At 46.5% G+C, this 17,378-nt stretch overlaps 1 protein-coding gene across 5 annotated transcripts in view; it reads right to left on the minus strand.

Moving 5' to 3' along the window:
- Positions 1-844: 844 nt before the first annotated feature.
- The window catches only part of LOC116952824 (glutamate receptor-interacting protein 1-like), a 51,219-nt gene continuing 34,685 nt past the window's right edge, over positions 845-17,378 (minus strand). For 3 of the 5 annotated variants that reach the window (XM_032972516.2, XM_032972518.2, XM_032972513.2), the window contains 13 exons: positions 17,222-17,367; positions 16,193-16,273; positions 15,274-15,343; positions 14,421-14,566; positions 13,685-13,823; positions 11,670-11,812; positions 11,123-11,299; positions 9,528-9,678; positions 8,657-8,765; positions 7,019-7,237; positions 6,300-6,446; positions 5,347-5,460; positions 845-4,646 (listed from right to left, as the gene is read on the minus strand). In XM_032972516.2, the coding sequence (XP_032828407.2) occupies positions 4,527-4,646; positions 5,347-5,460; positions 6,300-6,446; positions 7,019-7,237; positions 8,657-8,765; positions 9,528-9,678; positions 11,123-11,299; positions 11,670-11,812; positions 13,685-13,823; positions 14,421-14,566; positions 15,274-15,343; positions 16,193-16,273; positions 17,222-17,367 (1,762 nt within the window). In that variant the 3' untranslated portion in view covers positions 845-4,526. The remainder of the gene's footprint in view (positions 4,647-5,346; positions 5,461-6,299; positions 6,447-7,018; positions 7,238-8,656; positions 8,766-9,527; positions 9,679-11,122; positions 11,300-11,669; positions 11,813-13,684; positions 13,824-14,420; positions 14,567-15,273; positions 15,344-16,192; positions 16,274-17,221; positions 17,368-17,378) is intronic. The other 2 variants (XM_032972515.2, XM_032972514.2) reach the window with 2 other exon arrangements.

Genomic DNA, 17,378 nt, shown 5'->3' on the forward strand with positions numbered 1-17,378 from the left:
TTCAGGATCCTAGATCAATTTACGAGGTTTAATACTTGGGAGATTGTCCAGTAGCAAATTTGACTTTGAGAAAGTCTATATATAGCAACGTTTTGAGTCGAGGTTCGTTTGTCGAATGGCTCAAAATGTTAAGAATCGGCAACTAAAACTATCTTGGCACCACGGTGGTGAGATTTTAACTTCCTCGCCAGGGGTGGAGGATGTCGTGGGTTCCATTCCGACCCCGACGCCTGCTGGATATTTGGAGTTCGCATGTCTCCCCGTGGATTTTTCTCCGGGTCCTCCGGTTTTTCCCTCCGCATGTAGACACATGCGTTTTCAGTACGTAGCTGCTATACATTTCAACTTGATAAGCTTCAAATCTAGAATTGAGAAGCCACTTCGTTGGGCTATCACTTGTGGTCAGGTCGCTTCTGAAAAATATCTATGTAGCTCAGTGGGCCTTACCTGGTAAAATAAAATAAAACGTTTAGTTAATCATATTGTATGGTCTGTATTGTGATGCACCAGTGAGGGTGAACTGGCAGATACTTGTAGTGGCATGCCAATCGGGTAATTCTGGGAGTAAATATGGTGAATAGCTAATACACCCCACACGAAAAACACAGCTAATACCATAAACATGTCCATGTTTATTGTTTTACATTAAAATGTATAGACCGCTATGAATCAAGTTGAATGGTGGAGTAATGTAGCCGATCTTCAGTTAATTGCCGCGTACATTGACGTATTTGCTTGAGACAATGAGAGCTGTGGTAGTTATCTGCACACTGCAGGTATGGTAAGAATGTTAACACGATCAATCGTATAATTTTACACATTATAGAGTTATGTTTCTCCGGGGATGCAGTCCATCAATTTTTTTATTTTCATTCAAATATATGCTTTATTTGTATCTCGAGAGAGACATTTACAAGTACAGTAGGTGTGCCGACTTTACACAACTTCCAACTATATCCCTTTAAAAAATAGACCGCCACAATGCAAAAGTTAACTTCAAAAACCGCACGGTACCATATTCTCCGGATTATAAGACCCTCTGAAAAGTTAAAACGTACCCCCAAACAAGTGTTCGGTATCAATATAATTATACAAACATGGTATCACACACACACATACCTATTGGATTATTGGACACCCTATCCCAACGTTTTGTTTAAAATACCAGGGGAAAAAAGTGCATCTCATTGGCCAGAGAATAAGGCACAAGCCAAATAACATCTGAATTGTTATGGCATCATAGTACAGAAATTGGAAGACTTTAACACTTTCCTACTCGTGATGTTTTGCACAGAACACACATTCAAATGGCATATTCCAAAGCTTTACAAAAGTATACACATGTTGTACAGCAATATAATCTGAGAAACATAGTATACAAATATGGTCTAGAAACATAATTCGTGTTCAGTGTGACATTATAAGTACTGCGTTGCTAAGTGTGACATATATGACTACTTATTATATATGACTGCATTCACGAATAAACTACTCTACGTATACTATAAACACTCTCTCCGTGCGTGTATAAATGTATGCACTGCACACTCTGGACAATGTATACTCGGCAGCTATATCCGAATGAAGGTCTCGGCCACACCAATTGTCGGTCCTGAGGGTCGTTTGATCGAAACTTCACCCGTCACTGATCAGTGGTGGTTGGTGCAAAAGGGGCCCCAAGGCCAAACTCGGATATCACTCGCCACTGGCGTTAGCCCTGGCCAGGAATCTTAACTCAGGTCACCGCACAAACCAATGAGATTCACACGCCTAGCACGGACTTTGCAATGCAGTATATAACCCATATCATCAATGTATGCACATTACTCAAAGGAGGAATATGCAAGACATTACAGTAACATACAAACGAGGAAATTCAAACGGCCGAACTGTAAAGGAATTATCAGCCATGGTTAATTCACGACAGAATGAAGTTCTTCACCACCTCTCACCACCCTATGATGGCATATCATATCGTTTACACGCTTGTGTAACCAACACTGATAGTGAATGACACCTCTAACGTTGGTGGCTTTTGTGTTGTTCAGTTACTCCTCAAAACATTGTCTGCTGCCCCACCACACAAGTGCACAAAATAGATAGCGTGACCACTCGACAACACCGACGAACTCAGTGAATTTGCACGCGTGTTGTATTTCTCTAGTTCATCCATCCTTCCCTGTATTTTAAAGCAAAAAGTAACCCCAACAGGTGTTTGTGTTACTAGGATCTGTCTAACGTTACGGATACGGGGTTTGGACAACTTTGTAGGTGCGTATTACTTTCTGGAGCGTCTTACGAGCCGGAGAATACGGCGACACCCGACCCCCCTTTAATACATTTTACGCCCGAAACATTTTGTAAGACGACGAAGGAAATCACCGAACCTTTTACGCAAATTCAAGAGGCAAACAACAAAAATATAAAAGCAACCGCAAAGTGTAAGATGGAGACAGCCATCGGCGTGAGACTTTATACAAATTGACGTGCGGCCACTGTAGTGCCGATTAATTTTCATCAAGAGATCAAAGAGCATTCATGAGATCACCAACGATACACCCCATAAGTGCATTACTGTACAAAAATAAAAATAAACTAATTTCAAACTTATCAACGGCGATAAAAATGTACTGCGAAATCAATTATTATGCACTGCGAAAAGTTTTTTGTTTTAATTAAAGGTAAGAAGTACAAAGCCTTCCAATTTCTTGCTCAAGCAACTGCTGGTGACACGACCTCCAATAGAAGGGGAGCTCTACCAGAACACTACGAGTCCTGCTTCGTTACTGTTGCGCTGGTTACACACGATGCTTTGGCACAAGCGCGATCCGTCAGGAAGGAAAAAAATATCTTTTGCAGCGTTTCCATGAGATGTAAAAAGAGGGATCTTCAAAAAGTGTCAAAATCAGGCAGGAGTACAAAACTGCAATACCAAAGTGCGTTCGCCAAAGCTATTAAAATGTAAGCAACGCAGCAGGAATATTATTAGCAATGACAATCGCTGTCACTCTTGCTCAAATAGATCTACAAACTTAATGTCCTCGCCATATTTTACCATATCCTCCAGATTATAATACACTTCTTTCCCCCCCAATAGATATTAAAGTTTGGGGGTGCTTCTTATAATTCAGCAGGTGTATGTGCACGCAACCACATTTGCTTGAGTTCATTGACATCGGGCACAAGTTTGGAGTGTGATTTACTTTCCTCGAGTGCCTTATACTTATCCAGAGAAGACGGTCATCGAGTGAAATCGTATTATCCCACTCTGCACGTGTTTTACCACTCCGCATGCCGCAACACCTGCCAGATCCAATCACCGACATGCTTTTCTCTCATAATTGTGCTGTAATGTGTTTCCAGGTCATAATAAATCGGCGTTATATATGTCCTGCAGAGTCTGTGACCCGACTTGCAATTGGCTCTGTAGCAACACTCCCAGGTAACCCTTGAAAACGAGGCAATGTTTAAAATGGCTCAATCGGGCCTTTAGTTAATCTTCTGCTTAAAGGAAAATGTATGTTTACTTTTTATGTATGTACGTTATGGGAAACCTCTTTCGCACCGTTCGTAGCCAAGTGTGCTCATTGGAGGTTTATCAGACCAATGTCTATTCTAACATCTTCAAACGGGAACTTTTCCACATCACAAACGTGGGAAAATAAATGAACTTGGAATTGATTTGAAGAAAATTTATGCTTGCTTTATCACTTGAGAAATGCATGATCCTAGCATCTACACACATCAACAAACACTTTTGGACCACTTTCAAGGTGTGTAAAGGCGTGGGACAAGATCACGAAGGCACAGTATGCGAGAGGTTTTGGAGAGGGTTTTCACTGCAGGCCAATTGCGGTTCGAGTCTGGCGGACGCCCTGGTTAATAATCCCGCAAGCGTATTAACCATTACGGGACAGGCAGTGTCCGCCTCTCAGTGGACGTTAAAAGATCCCGTTACATTATTACACAAAGAGGCCATTTGTGTGCCGTCGTAATGGTCCAAATTTTTTTAAAAGTCGAAAATTTGAAAACTTACACATCGCCCGCTCCTTTAAAGCTTCTGCAGACTACACTAATGTGTGAAACGTAGAGCCTATCTACGCGAAAACCTTCTTCGATGAGAATGGCAAAAAAAATCAAGTTCTGAACCCATTTTTTGCAGCGGTCCTCATTCCGCTACCATCCAGCTGCGGATAAAGGAATATGATGACTGCTGAGAAAGAATACAAAAAACCGAACCACGTACAATCTTTGATAGCTATCATTTAGCCAAATTAAATGTGAGTCTTCTCATGGGAAAACGCCGGAGGAACAAAGAGAAACACGATTGGGAGGAAAAAAAAAAGCTAAACATATATATAAAAAAAAAACTTTATGCTGTCATTGAGCACCACTTAACTTCAGTGTTGATATTTATATAAATACACTTTGAACCGATACACGAAACCAACAACTTCACAGCTCGGTTTTTGACAAACTGACGGGAGTCGGTCCCTTCCGGGGACCTCCAACGTCATGGCGAGCAGTCACAGGGTCTTCACATTGCTGCTTTCTTGCAATGTTCGCCGCTCGCCGTCTCTCGAAGTCCTACCCATCCACGGACTCTGATGGATAGGATCAGGGCGAGTCGGGTTCATGTCGCAGCGCTTCAAAGAAAAAAACAGAAGGAAACGTGAAACTCTATGTTATTGTGTTATTAGATGGGGTTTTTTTTTTTCCTTGCAATTTTACATCTACACATGGGTGTGCAATCATGATTCTAGTTCATTTCAGTAAATCCCTCATTCGAACGCGGTGGAGGAGCTCCTGAAAAGTGTCGCGTGAAGCTAAAAAAACACCCATTGGACACATCGGTGACAAATATCTGAACCGATCCTGGGTCTCTACAGATGTTGTCTCAGCCATAACGAGTACATGGCGCGGTGTGTATACAACAGCACGGGCGCACAGAGGTGCCCGCGAACAGCACTTGCTGCAACAGCCTATGTAGGCGATGCGGAGGGGGCATGGGAAGATCTTTATCTTTGTAAGAAGACCACGACACAAACGCACCTATTCTTAGCTCTTTCGGTAAAGTCACGTTGAAGGGCAACAATAAAATAATAAAATATATATAAAATAAAAATTCTCACGACGTTTCGACCATAACACAAACGGTCATCATCAGGTGTGAAAACCAACGGCAAGAAAGATGATGATGGCCGTTTGTGTTACGGTCGAAACGTCGTTATTTTATATATATTTTATTATTTTATTGTTTCCCTTCAACGTGACTTTAACCGAAGGAGCCAAGAATATGAATTACTGCAGTCACGAAAGCTTTAAATCAAAATTTTACAAACGCACCTCTTCGGGGTTTGAAAATGTACGTCCAACCAAGAGCTGCAGGCAATCGTCCGACGCGGCTACAAGGGGAACCACCAGGCAGCAATCGGCGTTGCGTGTGTGCACCTGGTTCACCTAAAGCAGAAATAAATCAACGAGCAGAGAAGGCCACGGCTTCCGTGCAGCGTTGTGAGATGTCGCCGCAATTCGACGCTCTGTACGTTCACATTGTGCTGTACTGCATCAGTAGGACTGACCGTGTGTGATGAAGCCACTGCATACAGTCCAGTAGCAGCCACCACCTGCATGCGCTTTGATAATTATTATAGAGCTGGGACGATAAGTCGAGTACGTAGATCCAACGAATAAACATTTCAATCGAGTACTTTTTTGTTTTCTGTGATCGCTCCGACATTCTGTCTCCCGAATGCTGGAAACCCCACCTATAAGCCACGCCCAGCATGACTTGACATACGATGCCCCCACCGGCCAACTCCCGTCCAGCGGCTCACGTGGGAGTGGAGGGTGAGACTTTTTTCTCTCCAACATATTTGTGTTATTTGATTGTTGAGAGTAATCGAATCAATAATTGGAAGAGTGACCAATTACTTATATAAAATCAGATTTGTGACCAAGGTCACTCTTGCGAATGAAGACACCATCCTGGTATCCTTGGGTTGTCACCTGTTTGAACAAAATCAACTAAACCAAGCCACGTAGAAGGGAAACAATAAAATAATAAAAATATAAAACAATAAAATTCTCACGACGTTTCGACTGCAACACAAGCAATCATCATCAGGTGTAAAAACGTGATGATGACTGCTTGTGTTGCAGTCGAAGCGTCGTGAGAATTTTATTGTTTTTCATATTTTAATTGTTTTATTGTTTCCCTTATACGTGACTTTACCGAAAGAACCAAGAATATGAATCCCTGCCGTGAGCGGGAATGGCAAAACAACCGGGTTGCGGACCTGAAGGATGCGGTCGTACTGCTGGAGCCCTCCGATGGAGGCCGGGCCCGCTTGCCTCACCGCGCTGACAAAGACGCCCTTCTCCAGCAGCCCATCTGAGAGGCTGAAGCCAAAGTCTTCACCGTCTCTGTCCTTGTAGAGCATCAACTGCAATAAAACAGGAACCTCTGTTAACATTACGCTTGGTCACCCAGGAGGGCCTCGCCGAGTCTCAAGACTCTTATTCAGGAGATTTCCCCCCCCCCCCCAAGTCGTCACAACAGGGGGCAACGTTGCTCCATGTGATCCAAATCGAGTAATTTGCAGGTAATCGTTCGGCATTGGAATGATGTTTGGCAAATTCTGTATGCATGTTCTGCCCTTTGCTGTGTGGCTCTTTTCTCCGGGTCCTCCGGTTTTTCCCTCCACATTTATAAACCTGCATTCTAGACTATTTGGCTGCTATACATTTTCACGTGATAAGCCACTTCGTTGAGCTATCATTTGTGGCCAGGTGACTACCGAGTTTGAGTCTATTTTTTATTTTGTAGATGTTTTTGTGATTGGTTTACCTTTCCTATACTTTGCATTCCTATCATTTTTTTTTATTGTTTGCTGTTGTAACTTTCTGACCCAACCCTGCTGAACATTTGTGGAAAAGAGCTTCACAGCTCATGGGATCTCCAATCGCGAGTTCACGGCAGTGAACAAACACGACCCGTCTCGCGCTGGCATCGCACCTTGTGGAGTTGCATCGAAGCGGAGGACATGTCTTCCGTCTTCTCTCTCGTTGGCTGCCTGTCCTGGGTGTTGCGTGGCAGGCTGTAGCTGCGCTTGGGAACTGTTCCAATGGGGGGCTTGCTGCTCCTCTGGCACGTGTGGCCATGCCTCTGCATGGACGCTTCCAGCAACGTGCTGCTGTGAAGGCTCGAGGTACTGTTGGAGTGCAGCAGGTTTGTCTGAAACAACGGGGGGGGGGGGGGGGGGGGGGACAGCTGCCATCGATCAGGGGGGTCCCCGAGGCTAAAGAGGTCACTGGAGGAAGTAAAACAACCCTTTTTAGACCAACTTATGAAAAAGGTTTTCATATTCTTTCGGTCTTTCGGTAAAGTCACGTAGATAGGTTCAAAGAAAATAACAAAAACTATGACGTTTTGATCGCAACACAAGCCTTGCGATCGAAACGTTGTAGTTTTTGTTGCGATCGAAACGTCGTAGTTTTTGTTATTTGCTTTGAACCTATCTACGTGACTTTACCAATAGACCCAAAGAATATGAATTCCTGCAGTCATGAAAGTTTTAAGTCAAAAAGGTTTTGTTCGCAAAGGGCATAATTAAGTTAAAATTAACTGGTAGCGTTGGGAGGCACTCACTCGGTTGGCCTGCCTGAACCAGCGGTAGAAATTCCACTATCCCATGCTGGGGGACAGCTACTCCACAGGACAAAATGGTACTAATTTTATCTATCCTAGAGGGATGATGGGTTGAGTCAATCTCCTAATGGGGCTTTGAGCTCATGCCTTCGAACTGGCTGGTTATCTTTCAATATCTTTTGTATAATATTTATTTCTTCATCACACAATCCATACAAACTTATTGCGTGCATCTCAAATTATTCACACGACTCACCATCTCCTGTAACATCAGACTGCATACATTATTTTTCGTCTCCCCCCTCCTCTTTTCCGAACATAGATGGACTCGTCCATCTGAACAAACTGTGAAATCGCTCTCCGTGATGCTAACGTTAAAAAACCGCCACTTTTTTCAAATTTTCTTGCTGTGGTTTTCACACCTGATGATGATTGCTTGTGTTGCAGTCGAAACGTCGTGAGAATTTTATTGTTTTATATTTTTATTATTTGATTGTTTCCCTTCTACGTGACTTTACCGAAAGAACCAAGAATATCACTGATGTGTTCATGCTTTGATCTTTGCTGGTTTTGTGGGGAGAAGAGGTGGGACGGAGAGGAGAGAGGACAGCCATTCGTTGTCTGAGAATGTACAGAGAAAGTCCACAACCGTTGAAAAAATCGGGGGTTCATGTGAGATTTCAGGTCGGGTGGTGGGTCGGCTGGTGGGCGCATGGAGAGTTTAAAGAGGGACCATGGTCTCCCTTTCTCCTGCCCCGTGGGCATCTGGCCTTGGGCTTGTCGTCTGCAGAATATCTGTACGCCCTCTCCCCGTCGCTCATGCTTTGTACTGGGCTCTTGTTTAGTAAAATAATTATTATATCTATATATTAAAGGGGACCGTAGTTCCTAGTAACCTGTGATCATGTTCTTAATTTCATAGCTCAGGTATCCCAATTTTCAGAGATGATAAGAGCAAGTTAACCCGCATTACAGCTCTTTTAAAGGAACATGTGAAAACCTTACCTCCAGGTCATTCATTGCTCGGGGCAGCTGGCGAGACCCCATGTCCCGGAGAGGCTTTCTCCAGTAGCATCCGTCATCGAGGCTGAGGAAGTTCTGACTCCCAGCGTTTCTGTGGAATCGCACAGCGGCGGTGTAACTCGCACGTGCACACACGGTCGCTTTTGTGTCAATCCACTGCTGGATGAGGGCCTCTCCACGTCGTGTACGTCACGGGGTTTATTTGACTGCACTTCACCACGCTGGCATGTGCGAGTTGATGAAGGCAAAGAGCAGAGATGCGAGAGCATAGAAGTAAAGCACAATAATTAGTAGCCCCCACAGCAGCCTGTAACACATTTTATGCATGGTTTGTCATGCATTCGAGCACTATCCAAGCTCAAGCCTGCTTACCTTCCAAGGTCTGATGATATCAGGCTCATTTCGGATGGTTTGGTCATATGGATAAGCATAAGTACAACTTATGCGGCTGAATGACAAAATGCGGTGCTTTTCAGAGAAATGTAATGCATGTCAGTCCTGCAGAATGTGTAGCAGCATGCTCGGAGAGAATTAATATTCTTATAATTCCTGCATAGGCCAACACTGGCCTAGATATTGGACAGCCTAGAACACACAGGATAGGCGATGTGGCCACTGATAATGGGATATGGAGAATGGGAAAAGCCTAGCAAAAGACAGATCAAAGGGTGCGAGTGACTGAGGCATTGCATAGAAGTGAAGCGAAACATCATGGGCAGAAAGCCAGCACCGCCATTCATGAGAGGAAGCATTGGGGGAGGCATTGCCACCAGGCCACGCACTCGGCGGCCTCCGTAGGCTCGAGAGACGACGACGACGACGACGACGCGGTAGGGTTTCGATTTCGACTCACGTGGCCGCGGCCTTGTCCCAGTCATCGTCGCCGGCGCCAATGTCGCTGGGGGAGTAGGCGTGGTCTCCCGTGTACGCGGTACCTGCTTGTCGCGCACGCCACACGCACGGCAGAAGAGACAGCCCCCCCTGTACTTGGTACTGCGGCGGACCTGCCACGTACACGGCACACGGCGGACACGGCAAGGGCACGGCAGCTCCAACGCGGCGACGCGGCCGAGCGGGAGGGAGGGTGTTTTCCGCCCGTTGCAAAGATTTGCGCGCTCCGAGCCCCGTGGCCGGGTGCAAAGTGGCTCTCGATAGAATCGGTAAAGTACAGAATTTGTTTTAAGCAAGCAAAGTTAATCCGCAACCCAGAAAATCCACCCACGGATAATCGAGAGTTCACTGCCATCACACCAATATACGCTATTAATGGATGCTACATGCATCACAATTGCATGTTTTTCCATCTGTGAATAAAATTATGGCCCACACTCGATCAATATTGAGACTTTCACAGCTGGTGCCCATCCATTCTCGGGACCTGGCAATGTCCTCCTTTCCCAACACTTCAAGTATGCAGGATGTGTTTGCGTGCCACACACACACTTTTTTGTCTGCTGCTGCTGCCATCTCGTGGTAATATCTGGAACAGAGATGTACTACATAAGGTCCATGTCCCATTCATTGTGAAGTAATTTAAAAAAAAAATCAAACTTACCAATTTTATAAAATCTCATTTGAAACGTGGCTGGCTGGAAGGTGACGTACGGTTGATATACGCATTGCTTTGACAGGGGTAGTTTTGTTTACGTTCACAGCAAACCAGCAACTTGTGATCGTTCCTTTATTATGCTGGTTTACACACGGAAACCTCAGTCTTAAGATAATTTTTTTAGGAGGGTCATGGCAAGGTTTTACAGATGGGGCCGATGTTCCTATGTGTAGTGGGCACCATGGTAGCGAGATGTTAACTACCTCGCCTGGTATGCAGGAGGTCGTGGGTTCGATCTCGACCCTGCCTTCTGTATATTTAGAATTTGCGCGTTTTCTCCCTGTGGTTGCGTGGATTTTTTTCTCCGGGTCCTCTAAGTTTCTCCCTCCACATTTAGAAACATGCGTTTAAGAGTAGTTGACTACTATAAATATCCACGTGATAAGTCACTTCGTTGAGCAATCATTTGTGGCCAGGTCGCTTCTAAAAAAGGGCTACATAGCTTAATGGGCCTTACCTGGTAAAATAAAAAAATAGTTTAGTTTATAGCTGTCCAAATTGTGTAATTTGGAAGTACATTTTTGGTATTGGAATGTCTGGCCAATACCAGTCACGTTGCACATTTTGTTTAGCTATGGGAGGAAACCCCGGGAACCCCAGGAAGAAACCCACGCAGAAGAGGGGGATAAAACATTTAAACTCCACACACAAAGGCGCCCGAGTCGGGAATTTAACCTCGGGCCCTTCTTGCTTCGAGGCACGAGTGTTTACACCACTGCGCGCCAACCCATGCAGCGCCAATTAAATGCCCACGATCGACAGCGTCGACAGTGTGAACCGGCCAAAAGCGCGCAGTGGCAGGTGTGGGGGGGGGGGGGGATGAATGATGAATGAATCACCGTGGCTACTGTAGGCCGTCTCTACGCCAGAGCTGTCCCACGAGTCCGCGGTGCCGTCCACGCTGGGCACAGCCGCGGCGGAGAACGCGTCGGACAGCTTGCCCAGTGTCCTCATGTCGGCCAGCTCGTCCGCCGGCTCGGTCAACTTGACGGCAAGCTTCGGAGCGTCGCGCGTCCCTACGGGACACGTCGAGAGGAGTGGCGTGCCGAAGCGATCGGACGGCCGGGTCGATGGATAAACTACAAACGTTAAACACGGAAGTTTTCACAGCTACTTTTAAACCGGGTGGTGTTTTTTTTAATGCAAGATTTGGGCTGCGTGTTGGGCATTTCTTGCCCTCGAACTTTCTACAAAACTCCTCGAAATGAATGCAGTAGGGCATGGTCTTCTTCTTCTTTCGTACGGCTGAAGTAGATGCAGAGCAACAACTACAACGGACAGAGCTGAACGTTCAGACAGATGCTTTCAACCTAAGGTCGGACGGCGTTAGAAAATGCGATAATATATTCAGCTAGAGGAAAAAAAAACATTGTGTCTGCCACTTACGTTGGTGGGTGGGTTTTTTAATCTTTAGCGCGACCGTTTCGCTGGACCTTTGCAACAGCTGGATGGCTTCAGTCAGCCCCTTCGCTTTGAGGCTCACGTTGTTTATAGCCAGGATCTGGTCTCCCACGTGGATGGCGCCAGTCCTGAAAAACGCCGATCGGAAAGAGCAAGCGATTACGCTGCGAATACGAGGACTTCTGTTACGGAATATATTTACATATATATAGCATCGTGCGCAGCCCTTTAAACAGTCCACTGCTGGATGAAGGGCTCCCAATGCCGTGGCGGTCGTTGGGGTTATTTGGTCATACTTCACCATGCTGGATAGTGCGGGTTGGTGAAGGCGAGGGGTATAGATGCGGGAGCATAGTACCGTACAAAAATATATATTTTTTTGCCACAATTTCCTCTTGATACCCACAAACCTGTCCCTGCAGCAGCCTACCAGATCTGTTGCAAGCACAGTCCAGGATGAAACCAGCCTAGCTTTTGTGATTTGACGAGGCCGTTTGTCAAGTCCCGTGTCGCACATGGACTCTTTGAACGAAACTATTTTTATTTTACCAGGTAAGACCCACTGAGCTATATAGCTCTTTTTCAGAAGGGACCTGGCCACAAATGATAGCTCAACAAAGTGGCTTGTCATGTTGAAATTTAGCCAAATACTCCAAGCGCATTGTTTCTAAATGTGGAGGAAAAACCCGAGGACCCGGAAAAAAATCCACACGACCACGGGGAGAGAGACATGCAAACTCCAAATATACAGCAGGCGTCAGGGGTGGGATTGAACTCACGACCTCCTGTATACCAGGCAAGGAAGTGAACATCTCGCCACAACTTACCAGCTGCGAATGAATCCGACACCAATGGGTGAATGGTTTCGCAAGTAATATAACGCTGTATAATTATCGATGTCTCTGGTCAAATCACCCATAATGGTGGCGGATCTCATCAGATCTCTGATACTAAGCATTTCTGAGCCTTAGAAGTGCGCTTGGCTGGGAGATCACTGTGCAATGCAAGATTGTTATATCTTTAAGGAGGTTTTTGGGTTAGATCGCGTACACATATATAAATTTTGTCGTTAAACTTGCCACCACCCGACACAGTAAATGATTAAGGTTTGTCACATAAATAAAACATACCAATTCTTTACTAGTTCAGCACACTGGTGTGTTGGAGAGTGAACCTACAACATTTACCATTACTGGATAATAATGGTAGCGAAAGCGCTACGTGTTAAACCAAGGTTATTATAGGTGGCTGTGGGGGCTGCACTACATGGTGAGGTCAGCAAAGGGCAGTGCAATAATAAAGTATTAAAGCTTTCGTGACTGCATAAAATTACTCATTGGTTTTTTCGGTAAAGTCACGTATGTAGAAATACAATAAAATTATATTAAAACAAAAAACAATCACGACGTTTCGATCACAACGCAAGAGATTTGTTCTTGACACCTGATGAAGATCGCTTGTGTTGTGATCGAAACGTCGTGATTGTTTTTTTGTTTTAATATAATTTTATTGTATTTCTACATACGTGACTTTACCGAAAAAAACCAATGAGTAAAGGGCAGTGCAGCCAAATCCGTTGTTGTACCGAACTGCTATGACCCCCTACCGCTCTGTCTTCACCAACCTGCACTGGCCAGTGTGAAGAAGTACACTTAAGTAACCCCCCCCCCCACTACCACGGCCCGCACAGCGTGGGGAGGCCCTCATCCAGCAGTGCATTGGCACAAAGAGGCCGCGCGTGCGCGAGTGAAAGTTATGCCAGCGCTGTGCAATTTCGCACAAGCGCCGGGAGTCACAACTTCCCCGGCCCGGGCGACGGGACGTCGGGTCTAGGCCAGCTGCCACGCACCACCAATGACGTGGAAGGCTTTCACGCGTTCAATTTAAGGGAGCTATAACGTGGGTTGACGTGATCTGCCACCTCTTAGCACTGGGACACGATCACAGATTAAACTCGGTGCCGTGCGTGTACCGTACATGCATTGGGGATGGGAACTTGCCTTTCTGCAAGCCCACTGGGGGTGAGGCCAGATATGGTGATGGGGTCGAGGGGCTCCTCGGTGCCGGAGATGGTGATGCCCAGGGGACCCCCGTAGCGCTTCAGTTCCACGGTGTAGCTGATCGCTCCTCCCTCGTCGTCTGCACGATGCACACTCACGCGTGTCACGAAGGAAAACTTTGCAATAGCACACGCAACTTAATAGCTGCGAATGCCCCCACCCCCCCGCACCTCCCCCCCCACCCCCCCCCAGCTCCGACTCCCATGGGTAAAATGTTTCGCAAAGTACTATGACGCTGTGTAAGGGATGCCCCTGGTCAAATCATCCGGAATGACAGCGGATCTCGTGACATCTCTGGAGCTAAGGCAGGGGCTGAGCCCGAGAGGCGCTTGTATGGGAGGTCGCTGTGCATGCCAGGTTGTTATAGGGCGGCTGCGGAGATGCACTACGTGGTGGGGTCAGCAGAGGGCAGTGCGGCTAAATCCATTGTTGTCACCGCATCGCGCGCTCTCAGATTCATAATAAAAGCGCTCTCAGGTGTGCTCCTGCGAGCGTTTAGAACTCTTCCTTCCAACATTAGGAAGCCACTGGAGCAATGCACTTTTTTTCATTTTACTGCTTCTTGTGTTTAGTTTGAGGTCCTTCCCGCACACCCGGCTGGCACGGTTTACGCTACGTACGGTGTGTGACAGAAGCTCAACATACAGGCGTCCAACAAACATGCGTACAAACGTACTGGCTCCGTCGTCATCCTTGCGGATCTTCAGCTTCACCAGGTCCTCGCACTGCCTCAGCACCTGCGCCGCGTCGGCCATCGACGCGTTCTCCAAGTGGACCTGGTCGATGGCGAGCAGTCGGTCCCCGGGTTCCAGCGTTCCGATTCTTATTTTCCCCGACGCGGACCCGCAGCACACGCGCACAGCGGTTTACAATGAAAAGGGCTGTGGCGTTACTCAAATACCTGCAGCTGGAGAAACCCGTCACCCTGCTCTGCGTAATTTTCGGTGGCCTGATCGAGCAATACGCGACATAAACAAGGGAGACTAAATGCCACGTGTGTGTGCAAGGGCCCTTGAACGCATTCTAAGGTGCGTTTGTCCTCCGAATTGTTTAGCGATGATAACGAACGCTAAGTTTCGGAGAGCAGAATCTTTTTTTTTTATACTGGAGGAATCCGATGAGCTATAAAGCTCTTGTTCACAGATGTGCAGTAGGGGCGGGTCAGAAAGTTACAACAACAATACACAAACACAATAGGAGTGCAGGGTAAAGCCCACTGAGCTGTTCGCTTATTTCTCAGAAGTGACCTGGGCCATAAATGGTAGCTCAAGGAAGTGGCTTATCACGTGGAAATTTCTAGCAGCCAAATAATCGAAATAATTTTAGCACATTTCAAAATGTAGGGAAAGGCCGGAGAACACGGAGAAAAAAATCCACGCCACCACGGGGAGAGAACACACAAACTCCAAATGTACAGGCGTCAGGGCATGGAATCGAACCCCCGACGACCCCCTGCATACCAGGCGAGGGAGATAACATCGTCACCGTGGGCGTGGAGTTGTCCCGTCGCTGTGGGAGTCTGCACTCACCTGTGCGCCACGCTGCCCTTCCTGATGTCCGTGATGACCAGCGGCTCCCCGAAACTGCGTCGTGACGGAGCTGGAACGGCGAGGTCGTCGGTTTACATGCGACAGCAGCGCAGCCATCCGGCGCTCACGATTGCCTCCCACGACGGAAACTCGACGTTGGTTTCTCGTCGGGTTGGCTTCGTCGCATAAACGAGCACCGGGCCGTGCTCATCTCCTGTTCCCAACCTTGTGCCAGTGTTGGAGATCGCTTATTACTATGGCACGAGAGCGAGTCTATCCGTAGGACAACCACTGTTGACTTTGCCACCAAGTGGTAGTCAATTGTACTGACCCCGGAGGGGTGATGGTGCCGAGTCATCACACATACAAGATTTGAAATCGCAACCTTCTGATTGCTAGCCGTTCACTTTACCGCTGAGCTGCCAAGCCAGCTATATATATCTATAAAGATCAAAGACAAAAATCCCCTGAATAGCCTAAACAGACTGTTGGGGTAAAGTGCTGTTAGCGAGCACCTTTGAAGGCCGGCACGGCACACGAGGGGGTGGTGGGTGGCCAGCACCACGCCCGACCGCCTTTGTCTCCCTAGTGTCGATGTTTACTACACACCGCACCAGGTACTCATTTGAGTCGACCTAGGGGGAGGTCCAGGACCGGTTCAGAAAATCGTCACCGGCGTTGGCCGTGAGCGGGAATCGAACTCGGGCCGCCGGGTTCGTAGCGCAGCGTGCCAACACATACATCGATATTAAATCAAATCAAATTTCGTGTAACATAAGCTGGCTCGGTCAAATTACTTTGAAAACATTGGCATTACAATCCAGCTGGATAAAACATTACACGGAAGTAAGGTAAACAGGCTAGGAACATAGGACTCGATTTTAACAGGAGAGAAATTCCGATGGCAAAACCCACTCACAGCTGATCGTTATTCCAAGCTCCACACTCCTCTTCTTCGGGAGCTTCACGTGGAAGATGCCACTACTGGGCACCACGGATTCTGTAAACACAAAGAAAAAAAAACGAAAGGAATACACATTCGGAGTTCAACAGTGAATCGAGACATGCACCATCTCTTGCATTTGGCTGGAAAAACAGACGCTTCTAAGTACATATCAAGGTTGGTTACTGTTCCTCCCCTATCAATCAGAACGTGTTGGGTACATAGGCCTGGGGGATATTCTCGTACGGTTGTTTATTTTGTCACCCAACGTTCTGCTACGGGCCTTTGTTCTTGTATACAGCAAAAAAATATCATGAAAATATAAACATATATAACAAAAAAATAGTTCAAGTTAAATCAGAGCAAACATTGCACAGATTCATATTGGAGGCTGAGATTTTGTAAACGCCTGATCACGCCGGATGTAATCTTCAACGAAACATTAAACTAAATGTTTTCGAAAATTTTTCTTGCTTTTCAACATTATAGTTTGCTAAAAAAACTAATCATTTTGGTATATTTGCCCACGTGACAACTTGATTTCACTGGCTCTGTCTGAATAAAAATGATTATAGTTTAAAACCTGATATTATATGTACACATAACCAAAATAAACCAATTACTAATCCCATTACACATAATAAAGAATGAAGCATACATTCAGATCAAGGGCAATTTGTGCATTTAGAACACGGCGTTTTTAAACAGCGGTACAATGAAGAACACACGACATTACTCTACATAGAGCAAGACGATCATGTGCGGGCGTCACGGTCCAAACCTTTCCATTTAACAAATATATATGTACACCCGCAAGATAGTCGATAGGGGAAGACACATTGTAACATGGCCCCGCTATCGTGAAACCATCGCAGACCACGTCCCACGAAACACGGCACCAACTTTCGCGATGGCATCGTGCTCAAAGAAAGAACGGCGGCGCTTAGTGGCACGCGCGCGGACAATTCGATTACGTCGGGGGGGGGGGGGGGGCGGGCCGGCTACCTGCGACGTCAAACTCTATCTCGACGGTGACTCGGCCGGCGAAGGCCGAGTCTCGGAGCAGTTGCGACGCCTCCTCCAGCGAGCCGTCCTCCGTGGAGATGCCGTTGATGGACAGGACGCGATCGCCCACCTGGAGGAGACCGCACCTGCAGGCCCC

Source organism: Petromyzon marinus, chromosome 48 (genome assembly GCF_048934315.1).
Source record: "Petromyzon marinus isolate PM22_M1 ecotype Great Lakes invasive population chromosome 48, UKy_Petmar_22M1.pri1.0, whole genome shotgun sequence".
NCBI classification, from domain to species: Eukaryota; Metazoa; Chordata; class Hyperoartia; order Petromyzontiformes; family Petromyzontidae; genus Petromyzon; species Petromyzon marinus.